Source organism: Euphorbia lathyris, chromosome 1 (genome assembly GCF_963576675.1).
Source record: "Euphorbia lathyris chromosome 1, ddEupLath1.1, whole genome shotgun sequence".
Classification (NCBI taxonomy): Eukaryota; Viridiplantae; Streptophyta; class Magnoliopsida; order Malpighiales; family Euphorbiaceae; genus Euphorbia; species Euphorbia lathyris.
In genome coordinates, this window is record NC_088910.1 from 99,805,212 (window position 1) to 99,821,727 (window position 16,516).

Sequence of the window (16,516 nt, forward strand, 5' to 3'; positions counted from 1 at the left end):
GGTCGAGAACTAATTCTTTATATTATTTTTTGAAAACTTGTTTTCCAAATTCAGCATAAAAACATTTTCAACACGAGGGGCAGTTAAAATCAATTCATTTGTTTTACCTTCGAGTATTTTACATCCAGAGGCATCGAATATAACTTTTCTACCGCTGTCACACAGCTGAGCTATGCTGAATAGGTTATATTCAAGTCCTCTGACTAGGGAGACTGACTCAATAGTAGGATTGCCACCAATGGTTCCTGAACCTACTATCTTACCCTTTTTGTTGTCTCCAAAACTTACGCTTCCTCCATGTTTATGCACGAGCGTGATAAACTGAGTTTCATCACCAGTCATATGACTCGAGCATGCGCTGTCAATGTACCATAACTTTGACTTCTTAGCACACCTCAGGCCAACCTGCAATACACTAGTTAGTTTTAGGTACCCAAAGATTTTTGGGTCCTCGTTTGTTAGGCTCAGCAGGTGATACATTATATTTTACTCGGTGGCGACACACCTTTGTAGTGTGGCCATTCTTACCACAAAAGTCACAGTTGATCTTTTGTTGGTGAATCCATTTCCGCTGACCAGCACCTGAGTGCTGAGCATGGCGACACACTTTTGTTGTGTGTCATTTCTTCCCACAAAAGTCACATTGGACATTTTGCTGGGGATTCCATCTCCACTGACCAGTATCTGAGTACTGAGCGTTTTGATGGATATTTCTTTTATTCAGAACACCGAGTTGGTTCTGAATAGATGTGATGTCCTTTTTTAGTTTCTTTGAATCTGATTGGACCTCAGTGACAAACCTATGCATGATCTTTAGATTTTCATCCTGCCTGGTATTGTCCTGGAGAAGATGTCGAAGGTCACTGAGCTTGACCTCCTCTATCTCATCACATCGCCTGCTGAGTGCTTTTACTTTCTTGTTACATTTTTTAACAAGTGTGTAGAGACCACTCAGGGCATTTATCATTTCATTTCTGAGCAAAGGTAGAGACATTACCTCAGTGGAGTGTTCCTCATTGTCTGATGCACATGAGGGTTCAGCTTGCTCAGAAGGATAGGGCTCAGCAAACTCATCAGCCATGAAGCAGATGTTTGTTGAGTCAGTGGCACCAGCTTCTGATGATGATGATTCATCATTGTCACTCCAGGTAGCCACCATTTCCTTTCTGCTGTTCTTCTTGTCCTTCTTCAAGGTAGGACAACTTGATTTGATATAGCCAGTTTGATGACATTCAAAGCAGGTGATGGGCTTTGAGCTTTCTTTCGTGTATCTGTTGTCGCTTGACTCAGCTTTATATTTGTCATTCTTTTTGAATGGCTTCTTGCTGTATTTTTCATTCTTGCGAAACAGCCTCTTCATCTTTCTGGTGAACATGGCCATTTCTTCATCATCCGATGAGTCCCCATCGATAGAGTCAGCTTTCATGACAAGAGACTTTTGCTTCTTGTCTTCAGACTTTTCCTTCACCTCAAAGTTCTTCATTGAAATCTCGTGGGTCAGCAGAGATCCAATGAGCTCATCATACTTGTATATGGTCAAGTCCCGAGCTTTCTCAATGGCAGTTTTCTTTGCTTGCCAGCTTTTGGGAAGACTCCTCAGTATCTTCTTGACTTGCTCTTCCTCAGTGAAGTTCTTGCCAAGTCTCTTGAGCTCGTTGATTATGTTGGTGAATCTTGAGTTCATCTCCAAGATGCCTTCACCATCATTCATTTCGAACAGCTCGTATAACCGCATGTGTTGGTTCACCTTGGATTCCTTGACCTTGCTGGTTCCTTCATAGGTGGCCTATAGCTTCTTCCAGATTTCTTGTGCTGACTCACAATCTGAAATCTTATTGTACTCTACAGCATCTAGAGCACAGTGAAGCATGTTTATAGCCGAAGCATAATTTTGCAATTTCTTGAGGTAATCCTCTAACCACTTAGCCTCTTCCTTAACGACTTTTACACCGTCAACAGTTTCATAGGGAACAAATGGGCCTTGGACTATAGATAGCCATGCACTCATATTTGTTGCCTGAATGAAATTTTTCATCATATTCTTCCAAAAGGTATAGTTAGACCCAAAGAACAGTGGAGGCCTAGTGATAGATAATCACTCAGGGAATATCTGAGTTGTCTGATTTTCAGGGAGGAAATGAGTGCTATTTTCAACCAATATGGGGATCAGCTCAATATAGCTTTATTTTGTGAACTGAGCTTGTTAAGCTCTGATACCACTTGTTGGTCCCGTGTAACGTGACAAAGTTAGTTCCAGGGGGGTAGGAACTATTTAAAATTTTCACGTTAAGGATGACTTATATTTTTAACAAAGACTTTTACCAAGTCTTTCCGCATAGTGATGTTGAGTAAGATCAGAGGCAAGCTTAGTCAACTGCTGACTAAAACTGCTTCTGTCGTGAGTCAGGAGATAGCACGTAAGTCTATTCCTAAACTCAGCTCCCAAATCACTCAACTCCGCGTATGTTCTTTTTAGCGTTTTACTAGGAAATACACAACAAGCAATATATAAAGGAGTAAATGTTTAGAAAGATATTACTCAGCAGACTTATCCTGGTTCAGCCTCCTTGCCTACGTCCAGTCCCCAGAATCCTTCCAAGCTTTTTGAATCCACTACTGAGCTCTTTCAGGTAGAGCACAAACCTTTTACAATAATTACTGAGTATACAAGAGTACCTTTCTCTATTCTTCTACTCAATACTATATCTACTGCCGAGTGCTATAACCGAGCAACTCAGCTTCTCCTTTCTAATCTCTAGAAATGGTAAAGTGTTTGTTCTAATAGATTAAAGAACACATTAGATGAATAAATCACTATAGACTTTTACACAAAAATAAAAGTTGGTGTAAGAACTGCTTTGCTTTTCAAGACAGAATTTCGAGTTGCTATTTAGTCAGCGTTTTGACTTGGTGAAGATCTGCATCGAATGAAGCATTTGAGAGACCTATTTATAGTGACAGCTGAGACTCCAGTCATTTCGAATTTCGAAATAACCGTTGGAGGAAAACAGCTTCCTGTCGCTTTCGCTCGGTCAGTGCTCAGCGTCTTCGACCAATAAGAACGTCGCATCTTATGTCTTCGTCAGGGATCAATTGCTTTTGCCCAGGCTCGTCAGAATGTCTCCACATTTAAGGAAAAGTCTTCCAGACAGCTTTCTGCTTTGTCTGAATATTTCCTTAAGTGGAAATACTTTGTCTCGAAGTTGTTCAGGTCAGATGCTGACCTGACTTCCTTGTCTGCTTGACTCAGCAGCTTCGGCATGAAGCAATTAAAAAATTTCTTCTCGATTCTTCCTTCCGCTGGGTTGAGCTTTGTCCAGCTGGGCCACAAGGCTTGTGAATGTTGACTGGGCTTTGACATTCTCTTGTGGGCTTTTGGGCCTTGATCTTTTAATGTCTTTAATTCTTATAAATCAATTAACTCAACATTGAACAAACACGTTAGTATTAATAAATCAAAGCATTTAAATTTAATGTGTTGGAATATTTTATCATGTGAATTAAATATACTTTAAATAACTTTGTCAAATCAAAATCATGTAGGAAGGTGTTTCAACACACTCATGTTTTGTGCTTGGATGAAGTTCTGCATTTTATTTTTCCAGAATTATAGTTCGGTCCAAAGAACATAGGAGGTCTGGTGATTGACAATCCTTCTAGGAGGATTTGAGTTGTCTCATTTCCCGGAAGGAAACATGTTCTATTGGCTGCCATTTAGGGATCTGGCTCAAGATAGTTTTATCTTAATAAACAGAGCTTACGCTCTGATCCCACTTGTTGGTCCCTTGTGAGATAGAGTGTAGTTCCAAAGGGTGTGTGTGTGTGGGGGGGGGGGGGGGGGGGGGGGGTGAATGGAACTATTGGGTAAATTTTAGCCCCTTATAAATTTCTCATAAATTTAATTCAATAGCATAAGACAAAGGCATATTTTGAATCAGAGGTAGACTTCATTTGCTGCATTAAACAGAAATGAAGCTTGGTTCTGCTTCTGAACTTTCTTACACAGAAGGCTACTCAACTGGGAGAGCTTTTGCTGACTTAAGTTTATGTGATCTATTGCGTACAACAGTCAAAAGCACGACTAAGATATTTTTAATACAAGCAAGCAATATATCAGAAGTAAAGTAAAGAGTTAAGAAAATAGTTACACAGTGATTTATACTGGTTCAGCCTTCTGCCTACATCCAGTCCCAAGAATACCTTCTTCTGAGTTTTAATCAACTAGTGAACTCTTTCAACGGGTAGAGCACAAACCTTTACAATAGATACAGAGGTTCTGTAAAGTACCATCCTTTACACTCCACACCCAACTATCTACTACCTCTCCAGATATTCACTTATAACTGAAGTGAACAGAAGAGTTTCTGATCTTTTTATCTACTGATAAAATTGTTCTAACTTGGAACACAATGAAAAGCTATAAGCTATTACACGAATGAAAACAGTGAATGTGTATAAGCTTTTTGCTTTGCCTTTTGGAACTTCAAAGATGATTCTCTCTTGATTTCAGCGTTGATGATCAAGTCCAAATAAAGTAAGTGATGGGGCTTTTATAGTGACACTTGAGGAGATTATTTCGAATTTCAAAATAACCATTGGAGGGAAACGCTCCTTCTATTGCTTTCATCCTCTGACTTCAGTACACAACCTATCGTTGAACTTCTCTTTTCGTTGTCTTCAGGAGACAATGTGCTTTTGAGTGCTGCTAGAAGTAGTCTGACTGTTTGCATAAATAAGGTAAAGATTCCAAGTTGACCATGAGATAAGCAGTCTGCTTCTTGTACTTCTTTCCAAATATATAGGTGCAATGTCAGTTGTCTAGAGTCAATGTTGATCTTGCCTGATATGGTTTGATCTTCATCTTTTGGAACAAGTCACACTTCTTGGCATGAGCTTAGCTTCTGGAATGAGTCTTGGGCCTTTAGTCCACTCTAGACCTGGCAATTATCGTGTTTCGTGTCAAAATCGTGTTATCTCATATTTATGTTCCATATGGTTTTATATGTTATAAATGCCCCATCCCTAAAAATAAGATATTCTAGATCGTGAAGTCCATCCAGCCGAAGGGAAAATTCAGAAATCTCCAAGTAAAGGCCCAAACACCATTCAGAAGAAAGAAACAAAGGTGGTAGGCTATCTCCTCGTAGACGTCGGTTAAACCACGGGAATCGCAGTGAGAAAAATAAACCAAAATAGATGACGATGATAAGCCCATCAGTTAAAAAAAGAGATGTATAAAATCATTAGGGAGGTGGTTTAGGAAAACAAGGATTTGATACATACACCAGACCTTCGGCCCTAACAGACACATGCACACCTTTATCTAGAGAAATTCAACGTCAATTGATGCCTATGGGGTTTCGTATCCCTAGTTTCAGTCAATATAGGGGGCAATGGAGATACAACGAGTCACGTCAAAAATTTCAGAAGGATCATGGGAGTAACAATGGTTATGGATACAGTTCTCTGTCACCTCTTTCCTACAACTCTTAAGAATTTGGCAGTCTTCTAGTATGAGCAACTCCTCCCAGGATCTATCCACAACTTTAACCAGATGGCAGAATCCTCCGTAGATCACTTTGTGACTTCCATACCGGAAGGAAAAACCATACAGGACCGGAATAGAATGGCCTCTTGAAACACAATTTCCACACTGAATTTTGATTATGACAAAAATATTATAAGAAAATTAATATTCCATAATTAGTTTTAATATTGAAATTAAATGTTGAATTAATTGGACTAATTGTTTGTTAAGTATGTTTGATTAAATGAAAGATAGAAAGGGAAATAAATTAAGGCTTTAGAGTGGGTGGCAATTTCTGACACGAAAATACGATTACAGAGTCAACCCGACTGACACGACACGAAAATCATCGTGTTGGCCGATAACTGGATTCTGCTGTATTATTTTGATCATTTGCAATATCTCTTTAGCCTCTCTTAGTTTTTCTTCTAACTCGGTCATCTCTATCGCATATACAGCCGTGATGTCATCCATCTCTTTATGGAATGCTCCCAAGTTTTGATAGAATCGACTGGTGACTTCATCCACCAATCGTTGGTATTGTGGCTGTAGCTGTTCCTGACGTCCAGACTCAAGGTTGGATTCTTCTCTGTTTTCTCCATGGATTTTCGACTGGATACGATTTCTTTCCACAATCGTTGTTTTTTTTCTGAATTTTACGTGTTTGTTCGAAGTTCAATGTTTATTGTACCAATGTTATTGTTGCATCTGAAGTTCTTGCCGGACCCTCTAATGAGATACTTGTAAGATAGAATGAAAGGCCAAAGATGGATCAGAGTCCGATAAACCCGCTCTGATTCGAAGGCACACAACGCACCACGTGTCTTAATTTATTTTATAAGATATCATATATTAAAAAGATACCTTATTTATATACTCTAGTCACGTTTCTTTTTGAAAAATTGATTCATGCGTACTTTCATACGTATCTCGTGAGCCAGCTCATTATTCAAACTTTTATGCATACTTTCATAGATATCACGTGAGCCAGCTCATTATTCAGACTTTCATGCATACTTTCATAGGTATCACGTGAGCCAACTCATTATTCAAACTTTCATAGGTATCTCGTGAGCCATCTCATTATTCCGGTCGGACGTTACAAAGTGAACGGGCAATTAATTAACATAAAAGCAGTTTGAATAATTGAGTAGAAAAGAAAAATGAAAAAGTAAATAAATTAACATCATGAAACCAAAAATTGCAGAGTTGTGGAAAAACCACTTCCTTCCTAGACTAAGACGTGGCGGAGACGTGAGAGCCTGAAACGTCAACCGTTTCCTCCCTGTCACCTAACTCCGAATTTTGTCATCTAAGCTTCAGTTACATCCACCAAACCCCTATACCTCGTTTTCTCCTCCTCCTCCCTTTTCCCCATTTTTTCACCTCTCTATCGACTTTTATTTTGGTCTTCTGTAACCTCTCTTTCACACTCATCAATGGAGGCGAAACTATTGACACCTTCCTCCCATGCTTTACTGTCTAATCTTTCATCAAATTACCGGAGGAAAACTTGCTATGTTTTTCCTAACACCCGGAAAAGTTCTGCATTTGTGCCCCTCTTTTCTAGCTTGTCAAGGAGAAGCATTGTATCTTTACCATTACAAGCATCTTCCTCTTTTGTTGGGTATTGGATGACATTTCCTCTGCTTTAATTTTTATCTTTCACGCTTGAATTTGATGGGCATCTTGTATTTTCTTTTCCTTGTTTTGAAATCCCTGTTTTACTCTTTTTAGCGAGTTTATCTTATTTTTCATATTTTTTAAGTACTGAAGGTCTGCTGTGGTGTAAATCCTTATTTGTGTTGAATTTATTGCCGAATGACACGGAATTAACTTAATTTAGTGGGAATCGTGTGTGATGAACTTCAAATGTGGTATATTGTAAATTTATTTTGTTTATGCGAGTTGACGACTGGACCACCCTATTGATTATGGAATCAAAATTTACTAAATATGTAGCTAGCAATGTAATTCTGACATATCTGATTGATTACTCAAAATTTAATAATTTGGTATCAGTTCGTCCTTAATATTTGAGTCAAAACTTTTCTTTTGATTGGATCCTCAATCTTTTATGGCTCTATTAATTCTTCTCAGAGTTTAGATTTTTCCATTTGTTTTTATAATTTTGAAGTTTGTACTGTGTTTATTTTGAAATATACTTACTTGCAGTTATCTGGATGGAAAATGATTTTGACATGTTGATATATAGTGGTCAATAATCTCCTAGTTCATGAGTGTAAGTTTTGAAAGCAAGCTTTCTTTCTATGTAGAATGGAAAAGAGGAAAAGGGTGGATGTGAGTGAAAATCTGACCCTTGAAAATATAAGAAGCTCCTTAATTCTACAAGAGGATAGCATAATATATGGCCTTTTAGAGAGATCCCAATACTGTTATAATGCTGATACCTATGATCCTGATGCTTTTCCATTGGATGGCTTCCACGGTTCTTTGGTTGAGTACATGCTCAGAGAAACTGAAAGACTCCATGCCACAGTATGTTTTGTTTAAGCTTCTGAATTTCTTACAAGAAGAATGTGTATTGATTATGCTGATTGTCTTATATTACATCTACACATTAGATTGGCAGATATCAAAGCCCTGATGAGCACCCTTTCTTCCCCGATGGCTTGCCAGAGACAGTTTTGCCACCTCTGCAGTACCCTAAGGTAATGAAATAGATACGGTTTGAATGTTGGGGTGGAGTATTTGAAGGTTGCCGTTGTCGTCAATCATTCGCCAATTATTTAATTTACACCAATTATTTTCAGCATATTGAAGTCAGTTACCTGTATATCTATAGTATAATATGAACTCCAATCAGTACAATTTTATGATTGTGATTAGATAAACATATCTGTGCTAATTTTCTTGTAGTGCAACACATACTAGTTCAATTTATGGTGATAAAATGACTGTTCATTCCATTCATAAATATAGTGCATACAGCCTGCAAAAGGCCCATGCTTTTTGCGTGTGCTTGCATGTTCAGACTCCTGCTTTCTCTCTATATCTCTTATTTTTACTGTCTTTGCTTTTCCCATGTATAACAGGTATTACATCCCATTGCCGAGTCAATTAATATTAATAAGAAAGTATGGGACATGTACTTTCGAGATCTGTTACCTAGATTGGTCAAGGATGGAGACGATGGCAATTGTGGATCCACTGCGGTTTGTGACACGACCTGCCTGCAGGTAATCATTTTTAACTTATTTGTTACTTTGTGATATATAGGTTAATTTGAAGTACTATAACTGAAATATTTCACGTTGTTACATGTTTGGTGCAAATTATTGTATCATTTTAGTATCTTTGAGATTTCAAACTTTTCCAATTCAAGGCTTGACAATATCTCTCTTAATCTATCTCCTTCCATCCCTCCCTCCTTCCCATATGCTTATTGGTTATTTATGCTTTGCAGATTTTGTATTAAAAAAAAAGATCATAATTCTAGCATGCTTCTGAGAAGGAATAAAAACTTACATGTCTGTATGTATCTAGGCATGCATTTGTCTATGGATATCTACATGTATCAGTGTTTACATTATATATTAGAGCTTCTCAAATAGTTTAAGAGTTAAGGCTCTTGAACCAAAATCATTGCTGTTTTTTTATATGGGCCTCAAATGTCATAAACTTGTACTTGTATGATAGCTGTATCATTGTAGTTCAGTCTCTTCCTCCTAGTCAAGGTGGATGATGGAGGGCTGCTCTTTAGTTGCTTGGTATGGCTCCTGAATTCAGATTTTAGTTTCTTATAGTAGCCAACTCCTCTTGGCCGTGGTGAAGAGGAGGTTCCTCTTCTGTCAAGACATGACCTTGCAAATACTGCCTGCTAACAAATTATACCCTTGCTGGAAGTTTCTTACTTATTACCTCTCATTGTGATGTTTCTAGTTTTCCTAAGATACGTCTTCTAGAATTGCTTTGTCTGAGCAGACATATTTGGATGATATTTATGAAGACCTTTAGCCATGTCATTTTCTTAATAATGTTTCAGTGCAATGCAGAAGGCACCTTTTTCTGATGGCGCTTTATCCAACTGCAAATTGGCACATGGATATTAAGATGGTGGTAGCAGTTTGTGTAGTAACTGAGAGTTGAGTAGCTCATAACTGTTAATAAGTAAACTTTAGTGTTAAGACTTAAATTGCCTGTCTAATGAAAGAGCTGATGTTGTGAGGTTGTTGAATTTGATTTTCTGACAATCCTGGCATTACCATCTATTTGCACTGCTTTGTGCCGGCATCATATTTTTCTTGTTACAACTGGTCAATTGTTTTTGCCCCAACCTAGAGAAGAAGAAAGGAGGACTTAGGAACAGAAATAAGTTGGGCTTTGGATGTTCTTGTTTTGCTTTTGGTTGAAAGAAAACTGCACAGAAGTGCATGTTTGCATAGCTTTTTTTCCCCATGAGACCAATGGAACATAATTTTACTGTCAGGCTGGTATTTTCGTGTTAGAAATGCTCACATAGTGCGATCTCTAAAAAGAGACCCAGACAGAAAGTGATATTCCAAGATTGCCTGAGCTAAGTGAAATCATCTGAGGCCAATTGTACAGTATTTGTTAGAAAGATATGTCAAAACGTGGGAGGAAGAGAGCCTACTTTATCACGATAGTACTGTGGTTAGCTCATTTGGTTAGGAAGTATTGCATTATGTGGTTGCACCAAGCTTTTTATAGATGAAATATATACTAAATTCAAACGTGCTTTTGGGCCATCTCTGTGCCTATTGTGATTTCTGAGATTTGAAAATTTGCATAGGAGAAAAGCAGCAATGTATGTGAATTGCAAGTTTAGAAATTCTCCGGATTCTGAGTTGTCTATGAAGGTTTTTTTTTTTTTTTTTCTTTTTCAGTTTTGGATTTACATGCTTTGGTATTGGAAAGAATAAAATACAAAGACCAAAAGGTGACAAAAAGAGAGACTTGCCTGGATTACTAGTTAGAGAGAACATCTTGGGTTGGGAACACTATATAGATTGCCCTTTTCTCTTTGGTTATGTTTGAGCTGCCTTTTGTGCCTAATTGACCAAGTAAGGCGTGCGCCTTGTATGTGCAACATGAATATGCTTCCCCCAAGTGCCGTGGACCTTGTAATGATTAAAACCATTTCCCCCTCTCTCTCTCGAGTAGCACCTTGCTATTTATGATAAAGCAACAGCCTTTAGTTGATGCACTGCACGTTGCAAGTCGTTGATGAATTCTTATGTATTCTTGTGATTGCAGGTTCTTTCTAGAAGAATACACTATGGAAAATATGTAGCAGAGGCCAAATTTCGAGCCTCTCCGGATGTATATGAAGAAGCAATTAAAGCACAGGTTTATCCTTCTCCTGCTGGACCTTTAAAACATTTCGAAATCGTAACTTCTGTTTGCTAACCTTGATGGAAGTTGTGAAAATTGCAGGACAGTGATAAGCTAATGGAATTGCTGACATACAGCAAAGTAGAAGAGGCAATCATGAAGAGAGTGGAGGTAAAAACCTTAACTTTTGGGCAACATATTACTGTAATTCGTGACGGACATGAAGATGAACCAGCATACAAAATAGATCCAAGCTTGGTTGCCAAGCTGTATGGAGACTGGATCATGCCGTTGACAAAAGAAGTTCAAGTAGAGTACCTATTGAGAAGGTTGGATTAATCTTAACAATGGAACTTCATAATCATGTAGAGGATGTGTCGTTAAATAACTACAAGTCGATGGTATTTTTGTGCTTGTAAATTTGAGCTGTGATTGAGATGATGGATACGTAATGTCGTTGTGTAAAGACATTACAAAGCAAGTAATCTATAAATATGGGGAATTTTCAGAACTTGAATATGTATTTGCAGGACTAGTTTGCCTCAAAATAAACTTAGTTCAGAATTTGACCTCTTTTAGTCAAATTAGTTCAAAAATTGCATATCTATTAATGTATGATTAGTGGGGTTTTTCTGATTTTGGTACCTGTCCTTAAAGATATAAAAAACAAAGATGAAATAAGGTTGTTAAGTAAAGAAAGCAACTTAGAAGATCAAGACTTAAAAACAACCAAAATATCAGAAAAATAACTTGAAATTGGTGTGCTGTTGATAATGTTAGTGTGTCCTTTCCTAGAGAGCTTAAGCCAATGAAACATATGAATTTTGACAAAGCCCATTTAAAGTCTCCAGGTTTCTTATTCAAACTTGAATTTAATTGGTCCATACTGATAATAATATACTCCCTCCGTTTTTTATTATATGACGTTTTGGACTTTTGAATTTGTTCATTTTTATATGTCGTTTTGTATTACCAATGCACTTTTTACAATACTTTCTCTAATTTGCCCATATTTATTGTAAGAGAGAGATATAATTATTAATACAAATTATCTTAATTAAGTCATAAAAATTAATAAGAGAGAGAAATTTTGCATAGAAAGTAGAGATCCAGGAGAAAAGTATTAAGGGTACATTAGTCATTTTAATAGTCTCATTAATATTGCATTGGTCTTGATGAAAAACCTTAAACGACATATAAAAAAGAATGGAGGGAGTACTTGTTTTGGCCCCAACAGTTATATAAGGGCATATTTAATCACACTGATTTTTTTTTTTTTTTTTTTAAATCCAAGTTTCATTTGAAAATTAATTTTATTAAATTTGAGAAAAAAGCATTTATTTATTATCAACTTCATAGAATTGACGATTGGAAATGGAAATTAGATAATGAGTTCTTATTTTAAAGCAAATACGAAAAAAAAAAATATATGGAAAAAAATTCTAAAAAATTTCATAGATTTTTTTTAGAATTTTTTAAAACAAACATAACCTTAAAATAATTTGATTTGAATTGATGCTTTTTGAGGTCAATATTTTTTTGTTATAAAAAGGTCAATTTATTTTTTAATTGATTTATCTCAACCTAATTACTTTTTTTTAAAAGAAAAATGCATTAAGTAACCTCAAAAATGATAAAATAACTTCTTAACATCATAAAGAAACTCAGATAATTCATGAAAAAATATGGGATAAGGATGAAAACGAGATTCTCTAGCTAAAGTATGGGCAACCACGTTAATTTGTCACCGAGTTTATTGAGAGAGAGAGTCAAATAAGAGACCGACGCTGAAGAATAATATCATCAAACTCAAACTCAGAACAATCATCTTGATTAGAATGAAAAGCATCAACACCATTTTAGGAAATGTTTCAAAGATAATTAAGGAATAGCCTGAAACGAACACACCCAAGAAATAACTTTCAAGAGAGTGAAAGCTTCATTCATGCATATGTGGATGCTCATCGGACACTCTTTAGGCGGATGCTCTCCTAATTAAAGCTTTCTGTGTACGCTAGGATTCGAACTCGAGATCTAGTTTAAGCGATGTGAGACCCTTAACCACTCAAATCAATCTTAATTGGTTACTAATATATTTTTTAGTAGTCATTTGTTATGTATTAGTTTTAAAAAGGAATAAATTCAATTAATTCAAATGATATGTTTTAAGGTGTTGAGTCCGGTGGTAATCAGCAAATATTAAAAGCTGGATGTTTTAGGTTCGAATCTTGTGGAGGTATGAGGTAAAAAATAGATTTGGACTTTAGTCCTTCTTACCTTTAAAAATAAAATAAAAAATTATCTTCATGTATTTTTACCTCATGTATTATCTTCATGTATTTTAAGTCAGACACAAAGTTATCTTTATGTATTTTTATTTTTTCATTTTAATTTCTTTAATCGTTTTTTTTGAATGAAAGAATGAATTGAATAGATTTAATCAATAGCCAAAAGGCTTATAAAAGATGTGTTGAAACACCTTTCCATATGATTTTGATTTGACAAAATTATTTAAGTTAATCCATTAAATTTAAGTGCTTTGATTTAATTGTACTAATATGTTTGTTCAATATTGAGTATAACTATAAATACAAATAGAAATAAAAAGTAAGACAGGACGAAGTCAGCATAAGATCACAGCACAAGCTGAGTAGAGTGGAACTCAGTATGACAAAAGATAAGTCATTTTTAGAACAGAAGCTTAAAGATCAAGAAGATGAGTGGAACGGAACTCAGTATCAAAAGTAGAAAAGTCTTCTTGAGAACTATGTCTTGCAGAACGAAGCTGACCATGGAAGCTGAGTAAAAGAAAACTCAGTATCTGAATTGGCAACAATCAAAGACAACGGCTATTGAAGTCAAGCTGAGTGATCTTCAGGACAGCATGAATGATCCGTTGCTAAAAGACAAGATCCGACAACTGTCTGCACCAATCCAGAACCTTGGAATTACGCAAAAGCCAATTTCGAGATGTAGGGGTCAACTGTTCGATTAGCAAAAAGACAAGCTGACACAAGAAGACGAAATCTGTAAGAAGAAGACAAGCCTGACGCCTGCGGAATTCAGACGACAGGATTGGCCTGCAAAACTGAAGCTGACCAGAACTTGTCTCAAAAAGGAGCCGTTTGGATCAACGGACAAATCCAAAGTTCAAACCATTTCTGCTTCAGACCTCAACTATAAAAAGGACATGATCATTCTTGGATCATCAGCCGATTACAACAAGAACAAAAAGAGTATACATACAAAGCACACAAAAGCCAAAAGAGATCTTACACCAAACTTCTATTCTTGTGTAAAAGCTAGATTGATTTTCTGTAATCATCTAAAGTGTTCTTCATTCGAAAAGAACAATTTGTATCAATTGTAAAATTGAGAGTGTTGTGCTGAGTACTCGGTGTTGAGTGCTTAATGGTAGAGAAATCTAGGTGTTTGGTTATAGCACTTAGTAGGAGTTGAGTAGACGAATAGAGGAAGGTACTCTTGCATATTCAACTGCCTTGTAAACGGTTTGTGCTCTACCTTTAAAGAGCTCAGTATTGGATTTAAAAAGCCCGGAGGGACTCTGGGGACTGGACATAGGCGGAGAGGCCGAACCAGGATAAGTCGTACTGAGTAATCTCTAACTCTCTCTCAATATATATATATATATATATATATGTGTTGCTTGTCATATTTACTCAGCATATAAATTGTTTAAACTGACACTGAGTAAATAAGAGTGCTGAGTTGGAAGCTGACCACAATAGTGTCAATTCCCAACTCATACGTAAAATAGTTCTAGTCAACATCTGACTAAAGCTGTCTTACACCATAATCGGCCGTGCTGACCAAAGCTGAGTTAACAAACTCAAGAAAACATATTAAGTCAGCTTAATTAAATTCGAAAAAGTTATATTAGTTCCTAACCCCCCATTGGAACTAATCACATACGACCAACAAGTGGTATCAGAGCTATAAAGCTCACTATTCAAAGATTTAACAATCTTGAGCTGATCCCGATAAATGGCTGAGAACATCACTCGTTTCCTTCCCGGGAACCAAACAACACAGATACTCCCAGAGGGATTATCAATTAGTCGGCCTCCCCTATTCTTTGGATCTAATTATACGTTCTGGAAGAATAGGATGAAGAACTTCATTCAAGCCACAAACATGAGTGCATGGCTTGTAATAGTTCAAGGCCCATATGTGCTATATAAAACTGTTGACAATGAGAAAATTGTTAAGAGTGAAACTGAGTGGCCAGAAGATGACCTTAAAAAATTACAAAACAATGCTTCGGCTATCAATATGCTTCACTGTGCATTAGATGCTGCAGAATACAATAAGATTTCAGGTTGCGAGTCAGCACAAGAGATTTGGAAGAAGCTCGAAGTAACCTACGAAGGTATAAGCAAGGTCAAGGAGTCAAAGGTGAACCAACATATGAGATTATACGAGCTGTTCGAGATGAACGATAATGAGGACATCTCTGGAATGAACACTAGATTCACCAACATCATAAATGAGCTAAAGAGGCTCGGCAAGAACTTCACTAAAGAAGAGTGATGAGGACATCTTGTCCCTGGACGCGGGGCGTGAGAGAGGACACGCGGAGCGTGAATCCGGAGCCGAGAGAGAGGAAGAAACCACGCGAGAAGGGGGTCACTTGGCCAGTCCACGCGGGACGTGCTGTCTAGTACGCGGGGCGTGGATCAAGCCTTCGGAGAGAACCAGTTCTAGGAGCTCATGTACGCGGGGCGTGTCTCCTCAGGCGCGGGACGTGCAAGACCACGTTCGGAGCATTCAAACTCAGAGACGCTTTCACGCGGGGCGTAGTACGTGACACGCGGGGCGTGTTTCAGCTGAAGAATACTTCCTCCCCAAGTTCTCCATACTTGGGACCACTCCCTATTTACAACTCTACCACTCCTTATTTACAAGCATGCCACCCCTTTACCATTAACCCTACTTTACCCTTTTATATTTGTATTGTAATTAGTAGATAGTTTACCCTTTTTGTAATTTGGCAATTAGGTTTTTGAGATGCTATAAATTCATCTCTTTCTTTTTGTAATAGGTGAACTTTTATGAAATACAATTTATCATCTTCTTCCTTGTGAAGTTTGTTAAGGTTTTATCCTTCAACAATGGGGATTTCACTATTCCTATGGATTTAGTCCATGAATTGGGATCCACTCCTTCTAGTTTAGCTAGATAAGTTGTTAGCCTTTGTGAGTTTACGGTTTAAAACTCTCAGTGGATTCCACGCTGCATCAAAGAGCAGGTGAAGAAAATCCTGAGAAGCTTACCCAAGAGCTGACAAGCTAAGAAAACTGCCGTGGAGGAAGCTCAAGACCTGACCACATATAAATACGACGAGATGATCGGATCTCTGCTGACTCATGAGATCTCTATGAAAATTTTTGAAGCAAAAGAAAAGTCAGAAGACAAGAAACAAAAATCACTTGTCATGAAAGCTGACTCAACTGAAGCTGACTCATCAGATGATGAGGAAATGGCCATGTTCACAAGGAAGATGAAGAAGCTGTTCAGAAAGAATGAAAAGAACAGCAAGAGGCCATTCAGAAGAAGCGACAGGTACAAAGCTGAGTCCAGTGACAAATACAAAAAGGACAACTCCAAATCTGTCACATGCTTTGAGTGCCATCAAACTGGGCACATTAAGTC

The 16,516-nt window shown here is 37.3% G+C and overlaps 1 protein-coding gene across 1 annotated transcript; it reads left to right on the top strand.

Annotated features, from left to right (window-relative positions):
* Positions 1–6,725: 6,725 nt before the first annotated feature.
* Positions 6,726–11,421, top strand: LOC136208782 (chorismate mutase 1, chloroplastic). The gene is made up of 6 exons (XM_066000001.1): positions 6,726–7,154; positions 7,804–8,026; positions 8,113–8,199; positions 8,584–8,727; positions 10,766–10,858; positions 10,946–11,421. The coding sequence occupies exons 1-6, from the start codon at positions 6,967–6,969 to the stop codon at positions 11,180–11,182; spliced, it is 972 nt and encodes a 323-aa protein (XP_065856073.1). The 5' UTR covers positions 6,726–6,966; the 3' UTR covers positions 11,183–11,421.
* The last annotated feature ends 5,095 nt before the right edge of the window (positions 11,422–16,516 follow it).

Excerpts from the sequence above, each read along its gene's own strand:
- LOC136208782 (XM_066000001.1), top strand. The coding sequence starts at position 6,967 with ATGGAGGCGAAACTATTGACACCTTCCTCCCATGCTTTACTGTCTAAT. Across the intron at positions 7,155-7,803 it reads GCATCTTCCTCTTTTGTTGG|AATGGAAAAGAGGAAAAGGG; the intron begins GTATTGGATGAC and ends CTTTCTATGTAG. Across the intron at positions 8,200-8,583 it reads CACCTCTGCAGTACCCTAAG|GTATTACATCCCATTGCCGA; the intron begins GTAATGAAATAG and ends CATGTATAACAG.